The 14,244-nt window shown below is 52.5% G+C and overlaps 7 protein-coding genes across 7 annotated transcripts; 2 read left to right on the top strand and 5 right to left on the bottom strand.

Moving 5' to 3' along the window:
* Positions 1-152: 152 nt before the first annotated feature.
* IAQ61_011400 (uncharacterized protein) lies at positions 153-3,407 on the top strand (the record flags this gene model as incomplete). The annotated part of the gene is made up of 4 exons (XM_003843905.1): positions 153-428; positions 480-530; positions 578-3,217; positions 3,270-3,407. 4 exons carry the CDS (start codon positions 153-155, stop codon positions 3,405-3,407), a joined length of 3,105 nt encoding a protein of 1,034 aa, XP_003843953.1.
* A 270-nt stretch (positions 3,408-3,677) lies between these two features.
* IAQ61_011399 (uncharacterized protein) lies at positions 3,678-4,756 on the bottom strand (the record flags this gene model as incomplete). Its single annotated transcript, XM_003843904.2, has 3 exons — positions 3,678-4,272; positions 4,348-4,430; positions 4,493-4,756. The coding sequence occupies 3 exons, from the start codon at positions 4,754-4,756 to the stop codon at positions 3,678-3,680; spliced, it is 942 nt and encodes a 313-aa protein (XP_003843952.1).
* Positions 4,757-5,239: 483 nt separating this feature from the next.
* IAQ61_011398 (uncharacterized protein) lies at positions 5,240-6,139 on the bottom strand (the record flags this gene model as incomplete). Its single annotated transcript, XM_003843903.2, has 1 exon — positions 5,240-6,139. The coding sequence occupies one exon, from the start codon at positions 6,137-6,139 to the stop codon at positions 5,240-5,242; it is 900 nt and encodes a 299-aa protein (XP_003843951.2).
* A 261-nt stretch (positions 6,140-6,400) lies between these two features.
* On the bottom strand, positions 6,401-6,817 carry IAQ61_011397 (uncharacterized protein; the record flags this gene model as incomplete). Its single annotated transcript, XM_066099180.1, has 1 exon — positions 6,401-6,817. The coding sequence occupies one exon, from the start codon at positions 6,815-6,817 to the stop codon at positions 6,401-6,403; it is 417 nt and encodes a 138-aa protein (XP_065950699.1).
* A 104-nt stretch (positions 6,818-6,921) lies between these two features.
* IAQ61_011396 (uncharacterized protein) lies at positions 6,922-7,329 on the bottom strand (the record flags this gene model as incomplete). The annotated part of the gene is made up of 1 exon (XM_066099179.1): positions 6,922-7,329. One exon carries the CDS (start codon positions 7,327-7,329, stop codon positions 6,922-6,924), a length of 408 nt encoding a protein of 135 aa, XP_065950698.1.
* A 1,156-nt stretch (positions 7,330-8,485) lies between these two features.
* Positions 8,486-11,209, bottom strand: IAQ61_011395 (uncharacterized protein; the record flags this gene model as incomplete). Its single annotated transcript, XM_066099178.1, has 4 exons — positions 8,486-10,186; positions 10,237-10,856; positions 10,909-10,986; positions 11,053-11,209. 4 exons carry the CDS (start codon positions 11,207-11,209, stop codon positions 8,486-8,488), a joined length of 2,556 nt encoding a protein of 851 aa, XP_065950697.1.
* Positions 11,210-11,883: 674 nt separating this feature from the next.
* On the top strand, positions 11,884-14,204 carry IAQ61_011394 (uncharacterized protein; the record flags this gene model as incomplete). Its single annotated transcript, XM_003843901.2, has 2 exons — positions 11,884-12,676; positions 12,787-14,204. The coding sequence occupies 2 exons, from the start codon at positions 11,884-11,886 to the stop codon at positions 14,202-14,204; spliced, it is 2,211 nt and encodes a 736-aa protein (XP_003843949.2).
* Between the last annotated feature and the right edge of the window lie 40 nt (positions 14,205-14,244).

Genomic DNA, 14,244 nt, shown 5'->3' with positions numbered 1-14,244 from the left:
AACAGACGACGATACACTTTAGCAGAAAAAGTAGGAAGGCATTCATTTCGACCCGTCACTACGCATAACAACAACTCTCACACTGGACACTGGAAGCTCGAATACCTATCCGCAATGGACTTGTAGTACCCAGCCTTTGACCATTCGCAAAGATGATGCGCGTACTGGAGGCCAACGCGCCTCCCAAGCAGACGGCTACCGACACAATCAGCACGCTCAGTAGTCGACTAGCAAGCGCAACACTCCTTGAAGATCGCCGCGCTGCCATTCTTGGTCTTCGGAGCTTTGCAAAGGAATACCCCGCCTCGGTAGCCTCTGGCGCGCTCCGTGGGCTCATCGAGGCCATCAGCAAAGATGGAGACGACGTCGATACACTCAAAGTCGTCTTGGAGACACTTCTGATGCTCTTTCACCCAGACGAAGACAGCGTATGGATGCTATTCAGAAATGATTTAGGAAAAGACTGACCGAGTGGACAGCCTGAAGCATCAGAGGAGATAGCTTTGTGGCTGGCAGACCAGTTCTCACAAGTATGCACTTCCCCACCACGTACTTCCTAGAGCTGAGCTTATGATAGCGGCAAGATAACATAACTCTCCTCGCCGACCTTCTCGGAAGACCTGACTTCTACTCACGCCTATACTCGCTACAACTCATACGAGCTGTCGCCCTCGCACGCCCAGAACGAACACAAGAGTGCATTCTTGCTGCCCCAGCAGGTATAGAGAACCTCGTCGCTGTGCTGGATGACCCGCGTGATGCCATTCGAACCGAGGGACTCGTGATTTTGACTGACCTAGCGAGGTCCTCGACGGAGCTACAAAAGCTGTTCGTTTTCGAGGATGCATTTACCAAGGTCTTCAATATCCTCCATGCAGATGGAGGACTCACACAAGGCGGCGTAGTCGTGCAAGATTGCCTCAGTCTCCTGGCCACCCTCGTTCGCTTCAACGTGTCCAATCAAACCAACATTCGAGAGATGGGCCACGTTGCTAGATTTGCTGCACTGCTTCCTGGCGGTAAGAAGCCTAAGAAAGCGCGGACAAGCATGGAAGAGGAGGATGACTGGGTTAGTCCGCAGAGCGACAAGAACATCTGGGGTTTGTTGGCCATCATGCGCATGTTCCTCGTCAAGGGTGCTGCAGGCACGATGCAGAACCAGAACGTCTTCCACCAGAACGGTCTCCTGCGACAGCTACTCAACATGGCATTTGATCCTGCGACAGCTATGCCTATCAAGGTCGAGGCACTCAATACATGTGCCGACTTGATTAGGGGGAATCCCAGGCTACAAGAAGGTTTTGCTCAGGAGCAGGTTCGACCCATCATCGAGCCTACGACCAATGGCGCGACCTCGCCCAACGGAGCTGCTTCGGTCTACGTCATTGAGGCATTGCTAAATCTAGTCCTCAGCGCCTCGCCCCCTGATATGTTTGATCTGCGCACCGCCGGCTGTGAATGCATCAAGGCATATTTCTATAATCACATGCAAATACGAGGACATTTCTTGAACCGTGCGATTGGTGGCCATGAGGAGGGCGATGAGACCGCCAACGCATTGACCATCCTGATGGCAGGTTCACAGGCATCGCCAGCCTCCGACCCATATCGAATTTGGTTTGCTGGTATACTGATCTACCACCTGATTTCGAACGATTATCAAGCCAAGGACAACCTCATGGGAGTTAGAGAGGGAGACGCAGAGAGCGGTGAGGAGGTTGTGACCTGCATACAGACGCTTTCTGCGAACTTGATTGCAAGTTTACAAGTTGGCGAGGACGAACGAATACCGATTGCCTATTTGATGGTTCTCTTGGGGTGGCTCTTTGAGGATGCAGCAGCAGTCGATGACTTTCTAGGCGAAGCAAGCACTTTGCAAAGTTTGGTTCAAGCTGTTTTGACCCCCGGAAGCGACAGAGTCATAGTTCGCGGTCTCTGCGCGGCGTTACTCGGTGTCGTGTACGAATTCTCGACAAGAGATTCGCCGATACCGCGACGCGAGCTGCAGCCAGTACTCACGTCCAAGCTTGGTCGTGACAAGTATCTCAATGCCATTACTGAACTTCGACATCACCCATTCGTGCGGGACTTTGAGGTGCTGCCTCGAGGCGGAGGCTCGGGCGGTAGCCTACCTGATGTCTACTTTGACGAATCATTTATAGACTTTCTCAAAGACAATTTCAGCCGCTTAAGTCGCGCAATCGATCGCAATCCGAACATTGAACAACACCAATCACACGATGGTGTTGACCGAGATGTGGTCGATGCGCTACGCGGCGAGTTGAACGAAAAGGACCAGTCTATTGAGGAATTGAAAGCGCAGGTCATGACACTAGAGCAAAAGCTTGATCACGAGCAAGCGGAGTATCGCAAGTCGCAACAAGCAGCCGAAGAGCAACGTAACAGCCTTAAACGCATCAACGACAAGCTACACGATGATCTTGAAAAGCAGGCTATAAGCAAAGATCGTGAGCATAGGCAGGCGATGCTGGAGGTAGAAAACAAATACAACATCCAGATCGTGGCACTCAACAACAAGATACAACAAAGTAGTAAAGAGGCAAATGTGGCTACCACGAAAGTCAGGCAGGAATATGAAGAGAGGCTTCGTGTTGCCAACAAAGCATATTCCGATCTCGAGCGCCGCCTAGAAGCATCAGACAAGGCTCGGCAAGAAGCTGTTGCAAAGGCCAGTGCCCTTGAACAATCGTGTCAGTCTGCACGCAACGAACTTGCCACAGCCATTAAGACGCAGCAAAACCTAGAAGCACGCCTCAAAGAAAACGAGACACAAAACAAGAAACTCCAGGATGAAACTACGACTCTTCAATCCAGCCTCGACAAACTCAACTCCGAGACCAAGTCAAACATGGATAAGCTGAAGTCCGACCACCAATCCACCATCGACGAGCTCAATTCTGAACACCAATCCGCCATTGGCAAGCTAAAGTCAGAATCTCAATCCACCGTTGAAAAGTTCAAGTCCGAAATTCAAGAGTTAAAGACTAAGCTTCAAGACCAGACCTGGAAAGTCAAAGACACGGAAGAGAAGCTGCGCAAAGCCGAGAGCAGCGCAAAATCCAGCAATAACAAGGCTGTCAAGGACCTGGAGGCTAAGCTTAAGAAGGCGCAGGAAAGTGAAAAGGAGAAGCAGACTGAGCTGGATGACTTATTCGTGTTGCTTGGAGATTTGGAGGAGAAGAGGAGTAGGGATAAGGTATGTTACTTTGCTGCGTATTCCGTTTGATAGCATGGCTAATGGATACTAGAAACGTCTCAAAGCGCTTGGAGAAGAGGTCTCTGATGGAGAGGATGACGATGACGATGAGGAAGACGACGAGGAAGTCGACGAGGAAGACGAGGAAGTCGACGAGGAAGACGAGGAAGACGATAAGGACGAAGAGTAGAACATTACATGTTATTACCACCGTTCGCCAACTCGACTGTGTTCTTCTTATCTCTCTTCAATGCAACATCAAAATACTAGTCAACCGCATTAATACCCACCAGCCACATTCCCTCCTCCCCTTTCCCATCAACCACGCCACACGACATACATCATAATCACAGTCATCTATCCCCTCTCCACAAAAACCAGCACTATAAATTACTATTACATCTCTACTCTGATCTACCTCTCTTCTTTACCTCCCTCACCCCAACCTCAATTCACCTACCTACCTATCATAAGGCGAGTACCCCAACCCATCATCCTGCTCCTCCTCATTCGTTCCGTCCATGTAAAACGCATCTGGCAGATCCTCGCCATCGCCCACCGGACCCTCTAGATACCTAGGTACGTCTTCGCCGTCGCCGACCGTGTGGTCGTAGATGCCGAGTGGCGTGTCTTCACCATCACCGGCGTAATCGTAAACGCCAGGTGGTGTGTCCTCGCCATCACCAATATACGCGCCATCTTCGTAGCCATACTCATGCTCATGCTCATACCCATGCTCATGCTCATACCCATGCCCATGCTCATCCTGCTCCTTATCATGATAATACTCCGGCCCAGGCGCATATCCCTCAGCAGGCTTAGCATCATACCCATACGCACCGCAATCCTTAGCGGTCACAGTAGCAGTCGCAGCAGGAACGTGTTTCGTAGTTGTTTCTGCGACCGCGCCTTGGTCGAGGTACTTTGCGCATGCGATGTTGATGGCCGAGGCGTCGTATTGAACGAGGCGGCAGGGGACATCGTAGTCTGGGCAGTAGATGTCGCGTTTGTAGACGGCTGGGTAGCCGGTTGCGGCGACGTAGATGGTGCTTGTGCTGTGGTGGATGGGTTAATTTTAGGAGAGGGGTCGGAGAAGGGATGAGGGAGGGTGGGGAGAGGGTGGTACGGACGTGGTGTAGGTGATTGTAGTGGTGGTTAAGATGGTGATAACGTTTGGCTCGTAGCCTGTACCATATTCTGTCGGTTCTGGTGCCTGTGAAATTCGTTGTAAGCCAGTGACTCGGTACCGGTTTGGAAACCCAAATATACACATACAGGAGTGATGGGATATCCAGGCGAAGTGGGACCACAAGGCGTAGTTGTCGTTACCGTAACCGGTGCATCAGTCACCCAGCATGTCTCTACGGGCTCCTGGTAGTGAACGTAGTTTGCACAAAACGGCACCGCGTTGCTCCTGTCAAACGTATTCAAGACGGCGAGGACAGCCCAGACTTGGTCGTCCTGGTAGGCACGCGCGACGCTGGTCAAAGTGGCTAGGGTACCGAGGGCCAAGCTGGCCATGCGGCTGTGGTATGGCATTGTGGAGAGGATGTGCTTGTCTCAGGGGGGGGGGCTACGGGTGAAACCTCAATCAGATTGAAAACGAGTGAAGAATGAGATTGTATTATATTGCGAGACAATAGGAATCAGAAAGGGGCGGGCAACTACTTTTGAGATTCGAGACATAGCATGTATGGCTGTATATTTCTTTGATCAGTACAGACTGTGTCGCGAACGTTTCGTGGACTACCGCATTCGGATCAAGCCAGCCAAAAAAAAAATTACCGCTTTGGGTCAGTGCGGTTACACAAATCGGTGTTGAGGCTCATTATGACTACGGGAAAAACGTTCGGCAATGCGGAACCGAATCTGTGTACTACTACCGACGCGGAGTATGGACTTAGTGCTTGTAGACTAGTTTGTTGTTGTTTATAGAAGATTGCATTCCTGGGATGTATGTTTTGGGCTTAGAGGTCCACTGATCTTCCAACGCGACTGTGTGCGGGTGCTGTGAAGTACCTATTACAATGCCTTGAGGAGACCTTCGTGTTTAACGCTCCAACCGGCGTCACGGGGAAAGCCTGGTGCGTGACCTTTTGAGCCGTGCCAGCCGGCAGCGCAGTACGCGATTGCGTAGAGGAAGCCGGCATTGCCGGGCATGAAAGGGGGAGGAGTGCCCCCATCACCACCGCGGATAGCGAAGCCCGCATCGTCAAACTTCCAGTAATCATATGCGGTGAGATGGTAGAGGGCACGTTCCGGGTTCCCAATCCGTGCGCTGTTGATGGCGAGGACGGGACGGCCCCAGCCGCGTATCTTCTTGTCGCCCCAGACTTGCCAGATTTTGTCTGCGGTGCGGAGAGCGACTTGGGGGTCTACGGCAGGCGTGTCGGGCAGCACACCTTGCATCATGATGAGGCTGCGTGGGTCGCCGTTGAGCTTCGTGTCGTTCCACCAGGAGCTATCCAGACCATCGTAGACGGCGTAGAGACCATCAATTTGCGGCGGAAGTGCGAGGTTCTGAGCGACATGTGTCCATTTCTCTGGGACTGGTTGATTGAGCTTGTACTTCCATTCTGCAGCAGCATCCAAGCCCCATCTCCAATATGCAATCTCATATGCCAAGTTGCGTGTGGAGTTGGGAGGTGTATTTTCCGTAACACCGTAAGATGGAGGGCCGAGGTCATACTTGCCCGACGTTGCGTTTAGCCACGCGTAGGATGCCATGTAATCGGCAGAAGCAGTCAGCACCGTGTCCCATTTCTCAAGTGTCTCTCGTGTAGGATGTGCTTGATAGGCTAGTTGCGCAAGGTAGAATGGGTGGGGTTGTTGCCAGAGGAGGACTGCGTTGATGTCGCCGGGTGAGTTCACTCCAGTATTTAGCTCAGTCATTTTGGGCCACCGGGCACCTTCCCATCCCATTGACTTTGCACGAGCTAGAGATGAGGGCAGGAGGGTCTCGTATAGTGCTGGGAAGATGTTGTCGAAGTACTTTTGCTTGCCCTATCACGACATCAGCATAGAGGCGACGAGTAGGCCAGGATGAAATACCCAAGTTGCCCAATGCGCATTGTGCCAGATGAGCATTTCCATGTGGAACTTTCCTGCTTCGAGTTAATATTCTCATATGATAGGCCATGCTTATAGTATAACTCACCGTACCCTAAAGTTGTTAGTCCTCATTCAACTGTTGCAAAATTGATCACCACACTTACAGCCATTGTTCATCAGCCCACTCTCCTGAGGCGACTGCCCATTGGCTGCACTATTAACCCGAACATGATACTGCGATTTGATGATGCGGCGCTGAAGCTCAGTCGCATTTGGGTTTGTAGACTCCGTCAAATCAACAAAGCCTCCGTCTTCCCAATACTCATGCCAGTCCTTTGTATTCTTCTCTTGTATCTGCTCCGGCAATTCCGGAACCTGTTGATCAAACGCAAAGTGAGCAGTGAGCGCAAGTGAAGATGAGTTCGCCTGGGTGCTAATGGTATAGCGGTGCGCGGTGATTGATGTGGAGTTGGGGGGCTCATCTCTACATAGCCTCAATGGCGTTTTTTTCGGCCATCGGAGATTGACAAAGTACTGGAGTTCTTGCATGTTGTGCTGTATATGCGCCGATGTCTGGTTGGCTCCATCCTCCATTAGGGTTGTAGTGTGATTGTTCGGAAAGTCATAAACGCCGGCAAAAACCTATCTAGAGTTTAATCCACGCACAAAGTATACGAACTGAGTGCCATGCTCACCTCGTATTTGTACGTAGTAGTATGAATCGGAGGGTACGGAAAGTCCATCTCAACCTGCAAATCTCCACTTGCAACCAAATCAGACTCGATGCTGAATGCAACAGCATCAGAATCGAAATCGCCCTGGGTAACAATCTTCACAGCCTTGCCATCGACTTTGAATGTCGACGTGATGGTGCCGTTCCATAGTTCAAGCACTTGACCTGGCTCGGTAATCAAAGATCGGTCGAGTGTGGCCTGTTTGTATTTGAGACCAATACGACCAAGGTTCACTCGATTAGGGTTAGCAATCAACCATTGCGTCGCTTGCTTTAACTTTGGATCGGGAAAATCATAGTAGACTTCGCGCCCATACGTCTCTCGCATGGCCCCTTTATAATCGGAAGGCAGCTCCCTTGAAGTGTCAGCGTCGTCACAGATGATAATGATGATGCAGAGACCCCGTACCCGTTTGCTGGAAGTGAGTCATTATGCCATGCCCAGCTTGAAAGCGTGTTGAAAGGAAGAAACGTCTTTGAATAGATTGTCAGCGGTCTGCTTGAGCTATCACTACAAAGCGACTTGCCTGCATCCCCGTGTTGTCTACATTGAAGGCGAAATTACCGTTGCCAACTTGCAAGGGTGTAGTCTCATTGTCTATGAGGTTATTACGAATGATGTTGAATTGCGAAACGACGCGTTGCCTGCGAGGAGTCAATAGATGTACAAAGCCGGGATGAAGTTATCCTTCTACCTGTCAATTCTGCCATATGCCACACATGGATTTACCAGCAAAATGACGAGACTAGTCACAGTAAGCATCATCTTGGACTACGTGATCCACTTTTGATCCGAAGCTTTGGGTGTAGAAGGAACCAGGGATAGAACTAGAGCAGTAGTATTGGCTAGCCTTTGTATCTAAATGCTTGTATACATTTGCGCTCTTAGCAACGTTACCCCGTGGGGTAGATCGTGTTCTCGGTGTAACTGAACACCGAGGTCCCTTCTTTTAGATTTACGATGGTGATCATTCGGTAATGTCGATTTGTCGCTTACAGCCAGTCTGTCATTTTCCGTGAATTTTTCCGTCGACATCTGATTGCACAGTTGATGGGATCGGGTAGCATGCGTCGCTTTAAGGAATGTGATTGTTGATGAGGTACCAGACTAGGTAAATCCTCGATTTATGCAATTATACGGGAGATTCTCGTGACTGGTAATGCATGTTCGATAGCTGGGTTGAGATGCAAGCAACTGGTTCTCTCGCGGTGAAGAAGTGCAATACTAGATCTGACGTAATTCTCCCGAAACCGCCCTTGACGTTAAAATCAACCCCATTCATAAAGACACATTTCCCAGGCCCAATTCCAGTTAAGATAGCTTCCACCTGGCTGACATACCATGGATGTCGTCTCACGTCACAATCAGGGCTTGCTTTGCATCTTCCGTGGATCAAAACATCCTCATTAACAATTGAATCCCCTACACAGCAGAGCTCAAACACCACACCATGACACCAATCCCAAGCCCTCAAACCACACAACTACTGCCACCTAAACGCATCCCCCGGCAACAGAAAATTCGCATCCTCAAACGTAATCACACGATCCATATCCAGAAACTGGGCATCCATGAAGGCGTCCGACAAATTGATCAAAGACTGATCTTGCACGCTGTGATGCTTTCCCGTGCCGCCAACAGCGGAATAGGGTGCTGTGGAGCCGGGTGTGGGCGCTGTGTTGGGGGCGGTGTGGTACATGGGCGGGGCGTTGTAAGTGTTTAAACTCTGTTGGGGCGTGTATATCGGTGGGATTGTTCCGGGTGAGAGCATAGAGCCTGGTATGAGGCTTCCACGCTGCTGCTGTTCGTAGAGGGCTGGCGATGCTGCGGGCTCGGTGCGGGTGGTGATGGTGGAGTGTCTCCTTATTGCGTTGGGCGTGGGTTGGGGGTCGTTTAGGCTGTGTGAACGGGCGTGGTGGGACATTTGGTTGCGTTCGTGCAAGAGGGTGCCAGATCGGCAGTGTGAGTTTGGTGTGGATACGTAGGCTGGGCTGAGCTGAGACTGGGCGTCGGCTGAGAGGCTGGAGTGGTCGTAGAAGTTGAATCTGAAAAGTGTGTCGTGCTGACAGGCGTCCAACAGTCGCTCGAGATTTGCAGCGTAGGTACCAGGCTGATTGCCGGGTTCGACGTCTGTCGTGCCTTTGCTACGCTCGGCTTTGTCCCTCCATCTTGATGACATTTCCCACAGGTCGCGGATCAGATTCTGGAATTCGGGTCGAAGGGGTCGTTTTGTGCTTTGGTGTTCGAAAAGCAGGGCTTTGGCTGCTATGTATGCGCAGAATGCGAATTGGACGTTCACGAATGGTATCAGGGTATGCGCGAGAAATTTGTCGACAATGTTTGATGTTTCCACGGCAGCTAGCACGCAAGTCTGAGCGCTGCATTCTTTCGGTAAAGCAACATAGTCTTTCCATGCTGAAGCGGGGTAGGCGATAGGATGGTGCAGCAATATCATGGAAGTATTGTGCGTGATATGTGCAAGTGTCAGGTTCGGATCCATGTCGATGACTGTAGTGTCCGAGGATATATTTGAGTCCTTCCACCGGGGAGGCAGGAAGATCTTCCAATTCACCAGCCTCAGGTCCAGCTCTTTGAATCGCGTCAGCCAGCTGATAGCATGTTCCTTGTCTTGCCAATTGATGCGCTGTTGTAGGAAGAAAGTTGTGACCTGGCTTAGACTCTCGGTCGCTTCTACACAGTAAGCAAACGCACCCAGTTTCGATGCATCAATGAAGCCATTTGCCGAGCTCGGACTTGCACCAATACCACCATGTTGCTCCACTGCCGGGTCTTCCTCGTTGTACTGAGGGGGAACGTGGGCCAGAGACCGTCCAATTCTCGCGGCAGCTTTGTTCCAGATACCGAAGAATGGGGTGATCACGGGCTCTTCTCGCGTAAAGTACCCTCCATCTGCTGGTAGTCTACGATGAACGTCGTCAGCTGTAAGGCTAGTGTTCCATCCGGTCGATACGCTACAGAAGCGATCGAGGAGAAACACTATCCAAAAAAGCCTCCGACGCTCTTCCAGCTCCGTCCAATCATTTGAAGGGGGTACCAGGCGCACAGGAGTCATCAACGACCCCGACTGTGATGAAGTTGGCTCGGTAGTAAGCTGTAGGTAATCAATCGTCCTGGTAAGCGATCCTATCAACGGCCATGCCCTATTTGTTTGACCATCGTTGAGCTAAACGAGATGAGCTTCTTTCACTATGCGTGGGTACCAGCACAACTTACAAAACTGAACACGAGACAGATGAGGGCTTGTAGACTCTCGACAGACACATTACGCAACGCATGCGTCTCCACGAGCGCACATGAGAGCTTCGTCTGTTGACGTACTTCGTCTTCGTCAAGAAACAAGGCGTCTCGCTCCATGTGACGCAAACATATGGCGACTATGGCGTGTAGGACGATTTGTGTCCCTGCATCTCTGACGCCCTCTCGGACCCTGGTTTGGAGCCGTCTCTTGTTTAAAAAAGGGATCCAATGGTGAAAGGAGATGCAGAAGAAGTCCGCAACCTTTTCTAGTAGCGGTTGAGAAGGTAGGGATTGCGCGATGTCCACGTCTTCTTGGAAGTAGAGCCAGTTTGGGGCAGAGTGCTGCTCAAATCGTCGCTTCAATGGATTGGCGATATGATCTCCAGGCATCTGTACGCTTGGACTCTCCTCTACTGTGCTCCCCACATGTCGTTGTTGGGAGTCTGTTCGAGTGACATGAGTCTCTTCAACATCCGCTTTGGATGCCTGGTTGATCTGCTGAGGATGCGAGCCATGGTCCTTTGGCGTCACATCATCAACATTAAACTGTGGTCGAATACCTCCATTAGCATCCAAAAGGATCCGTTCGAGGAATGCTAGAGGCTGTTAGGGGAGCTCCACCAATCGATACTGGAATGGAAGACATGCCTACGCGGCGCGTCAACGCCTCGACAGCGCCCGGTTTTAACCCGGGTTTCTGCTTGGGCTGATAAACACATTCACTCGCTATGCCTCTCCATCAGCGAAACTTGCCCGTCTCCCATTCCCAACGGCACAGCACACAACACTCACACAGTCGCAAACAATGGCCACAGGTTGGTGTTTCGCGCGAGCAGCGCAGCTTCCTCCTCTTGCAGTTTGTACACGCCGGCACGTCGTCTCCACCAACCGAGACTGGGCCCTCGTCGTCACCACCAGCGACAGAATAATTGGTCCATCCAGCCGACATCAGCGCAACATCTCTTAGGCCGTCTGGGGAAGGTTGTGACGGTTGTGGAGGGAGCGTGGAACGCGGGCATCGGGTTAAATCATGGCTTCTCCACTCGAGAAAACCCCCGCGAAGCGAGGTACCGGTACCGTACTTACCGTAACCCGCGTTTCGTTTCGGTTGATCCGCCGACGGAACGCCTGCACATTGTAGATGAGTACAGTAGTCTCTCAATGGTACCGAGGGGCTATGGAAGCATTATGACGGTGCCCGACTGTATGTTGTACTGCGGAAGGGCTTCCTTGTTGAGTACTGGTAGTTCGCGCTGATGTGTGGCACTGATGGAACCTCCGACGATTCATTCAACACGTACCGGTACCGGCATGTACCACGTAATCACGCGTGCTTTTATCCTGACGACGAACGGTTTTCAGGTACAAAGCTATACGTAGTATCAGCAATAGGCTCCAAATGTCGACTTGATCTTTAGACTGCCCCTAGCACATGCCGTCTCTACCTGTCCGAACAGAGCACAACACCCATCTCTACCGTTGACTGGGTATCGTACCGTACCTCAGGCCATATATACAACTCCAGGCCATAAACCCAACCTCATATCCATACGGAAGCTTCAACGACGACATCAACTCCCTCCATAAACCGACCAACAAACAAACCAACAATCCCTCCCCACCATGCCTCCCCTCCCCGGCTTCACCAACAACCCCTTCCAAACCCACACCGACCTCAAAACCAGCTGCCTCGCCCTCCTCCGCGCCCTAAAACCCCACCAATCCCCCGGCGGCGCACGCATCAAACTCCCCCTAGAAACCGGCACCCACTTCGACGACATCGCCGCCCAACTCGAAGGCTTCGCCCGCCCCCTCTGGGCCATCGCCACCCTCCTACACGCAAACCTCCTGTCCGCCGCCGACTCCGCCGAGCTCGTGGAACCGTATGTGCGCGGACTAGCGAATGGGACGGACCCGCAGCACGACGAGTACTGGGGCCCTGTTGTGCTGCGGGATCAGCGCATGGTGGAGATGGAGATTGTAGCGTTTGCGTTGCTGGCTGCGCCGGGGGAGTTGTTTGAGGTGCAGAGTGGTGCGGTGCGGGCGCGGATTACGAAATGGTTGGGGACGATCAACGGTAAGGATTTTCCGACGACGAATTGGTTGTGGTTTCGGGTGATGACGAATCTGGCGCTCGTCAAGGTGTGCGGTGTACCGCGGGAGGAAGGGCTACAGGCTATGCGGGCTGATCTCGAGCTCATGGAGGCGTTTTATCTGGGGGATGGGTGGGCGGCGGATGGGGTGTGGAGTGAGGGGGGGCGGCAGGCGGATTATTATTCTGGCAGTTTTGCGATACAGTTTTCGCAGCTGGTGTATGCGAAGTTTGCGTGGGATTTGGATCCGGAGCGGTGTGAGAGGTTTCGGGAGAGGGCTGTGGAGTTTGCAGGGTCGTTTTGGAGGTATTTTGATACGAATGGTGCGTTTGAGCAAAGCATTCATTTCTTCATCTCTTCTCATGTCACATCATTTTCCCCCTTCACATCCCTATCCTCATCCCCATAGCCAGTCCTAACACACCCCAACTAGGCGCCGCCATCCCCTTCGGCCGCAGTCTAACTTACCGCTTCGCCTTCGCCGGCTTCTGGTCCGCCCTCGCCTTCTCCGGGATTCCCGATTCCTCTCTCCCCCACCCCCTAAACACCCCCGGCACCATCAAAGGCCTTTTACTCCGGCACTTCTCCTGGTGGCGGGCCCATCCCTCAATGTTCAACGTCGACGGAACACTGACGATTGGCTTTGCGTATCCAAACATGTACATGAGTGAAGACTACAACAGCCCGCAATCTGTGTACTGGGCTTTGAAATCCTTCATCGCGCTCGGAGTGCCTGCTAACCATGATTTCTGGACTGAGCCGGCACGGCCATTTCCACTATTATCACGAGGAGACGAAGAGAAAGAAGGAGGAGAGAAAGAAGAAAGGATCAAGCTCCTCAAACAACCACACCACATCCTCATCAACGGAACAAACCACCACTTCCTCCTCAACAGCGGCCAATTCTGCCCCTGGCCCCTCAAAGCCACAGAAGCCAAATACGGCAAATACGCCTACTCATCGCACTTTGGCTTCTCCGTGCCCACGGGACCCTTGCTCGCACAACTCGCTCCCGACAGCACGCTGGCCCTCAGCCGAGACGACGGCGAGACATGGCGCGTGCCGTGGAAGCTAGACGGCGCAGGGCTGAAGACGGGAACCGCGACGTTGCTGTGTAGCGGCGGGGCCGCCACGGCGCAGAACGAGGACGTTGACGTTGTTGTGGCCACGATGCCCACGCTACACAGCACGTGGAAGCCGTGGAAAGACGCAGAGATCGAGGTCCAGACCATCCTTGTACCGCCGTGTACGCGCTGGCCCGACTGGTACGTGACGCACCACCGCATCACGCAGTCTGGGGCGCAAAAGCTCGGGCTGCGTGTTGTGCAAGGGGGCTTTGCGATTCAAGGGCGCGGTCAGGCGCGCGGCGAGGTTTTACCTGCGTACGGCGATGTCGAGATGCTGAGGGGTGACGGTGGAGTGAAGAGTCCGTCTAGTTGCCTGGAGGGGACGTACAAGTCCCGGGACAACGAGGCCGCGGATGTCGGGGGTGCACTCGTGCTATCGGATGCTGGGGCGAGCGGGATTAGGCGGTTGGACATGTCGTCGATGCCGGAGGGGGCATGCACGTCTTCGTGCCATGATATCCTTAAGCCGGATGCAAATACCAATCTCATATGGCAGCGCACGTTGATTCCGACCGTGCAGTTTGAGACGGAGCCTGGGTTTCAGGAAGTGGAGTTTGCGACGGGTGTGTTTGCTTTGGCGCGGACGGAGGATCGCAAGGCGCGGTATGATGGTGTGTTGGATGTGGTCGGGTTGTGGGGGGATGGTCCTGTTGTTGGGGCGCGTGGAGGGAGCGAGCGTGAGAACGAGGGAGAGAAAAGGGGTTATTGGATCAGAGTTGAGTAACAGCAATACTCCAAGCAAACTAAATCAAACATAAACAAAG

This window comes from Plenodomus lingam (assembly GCF_022343315.1).
Source record: "Plenodomus lingam strain CAN1 chromosome Unknown scaffold_20, whole genome shotgun sequence".
Lineage (NCBI taxonomy): Eukaryota > Fungi > Ascomycota > Dothideomycetes > Pleosporales > Leptosphaeriaceae > Plenodomus > Plenodomus lingam.
The sequence above is the reverse complement of the archived record's forward strand: the minus strand, read 5'-3'. Positions and strand labels throughout refer to the sequence as shown.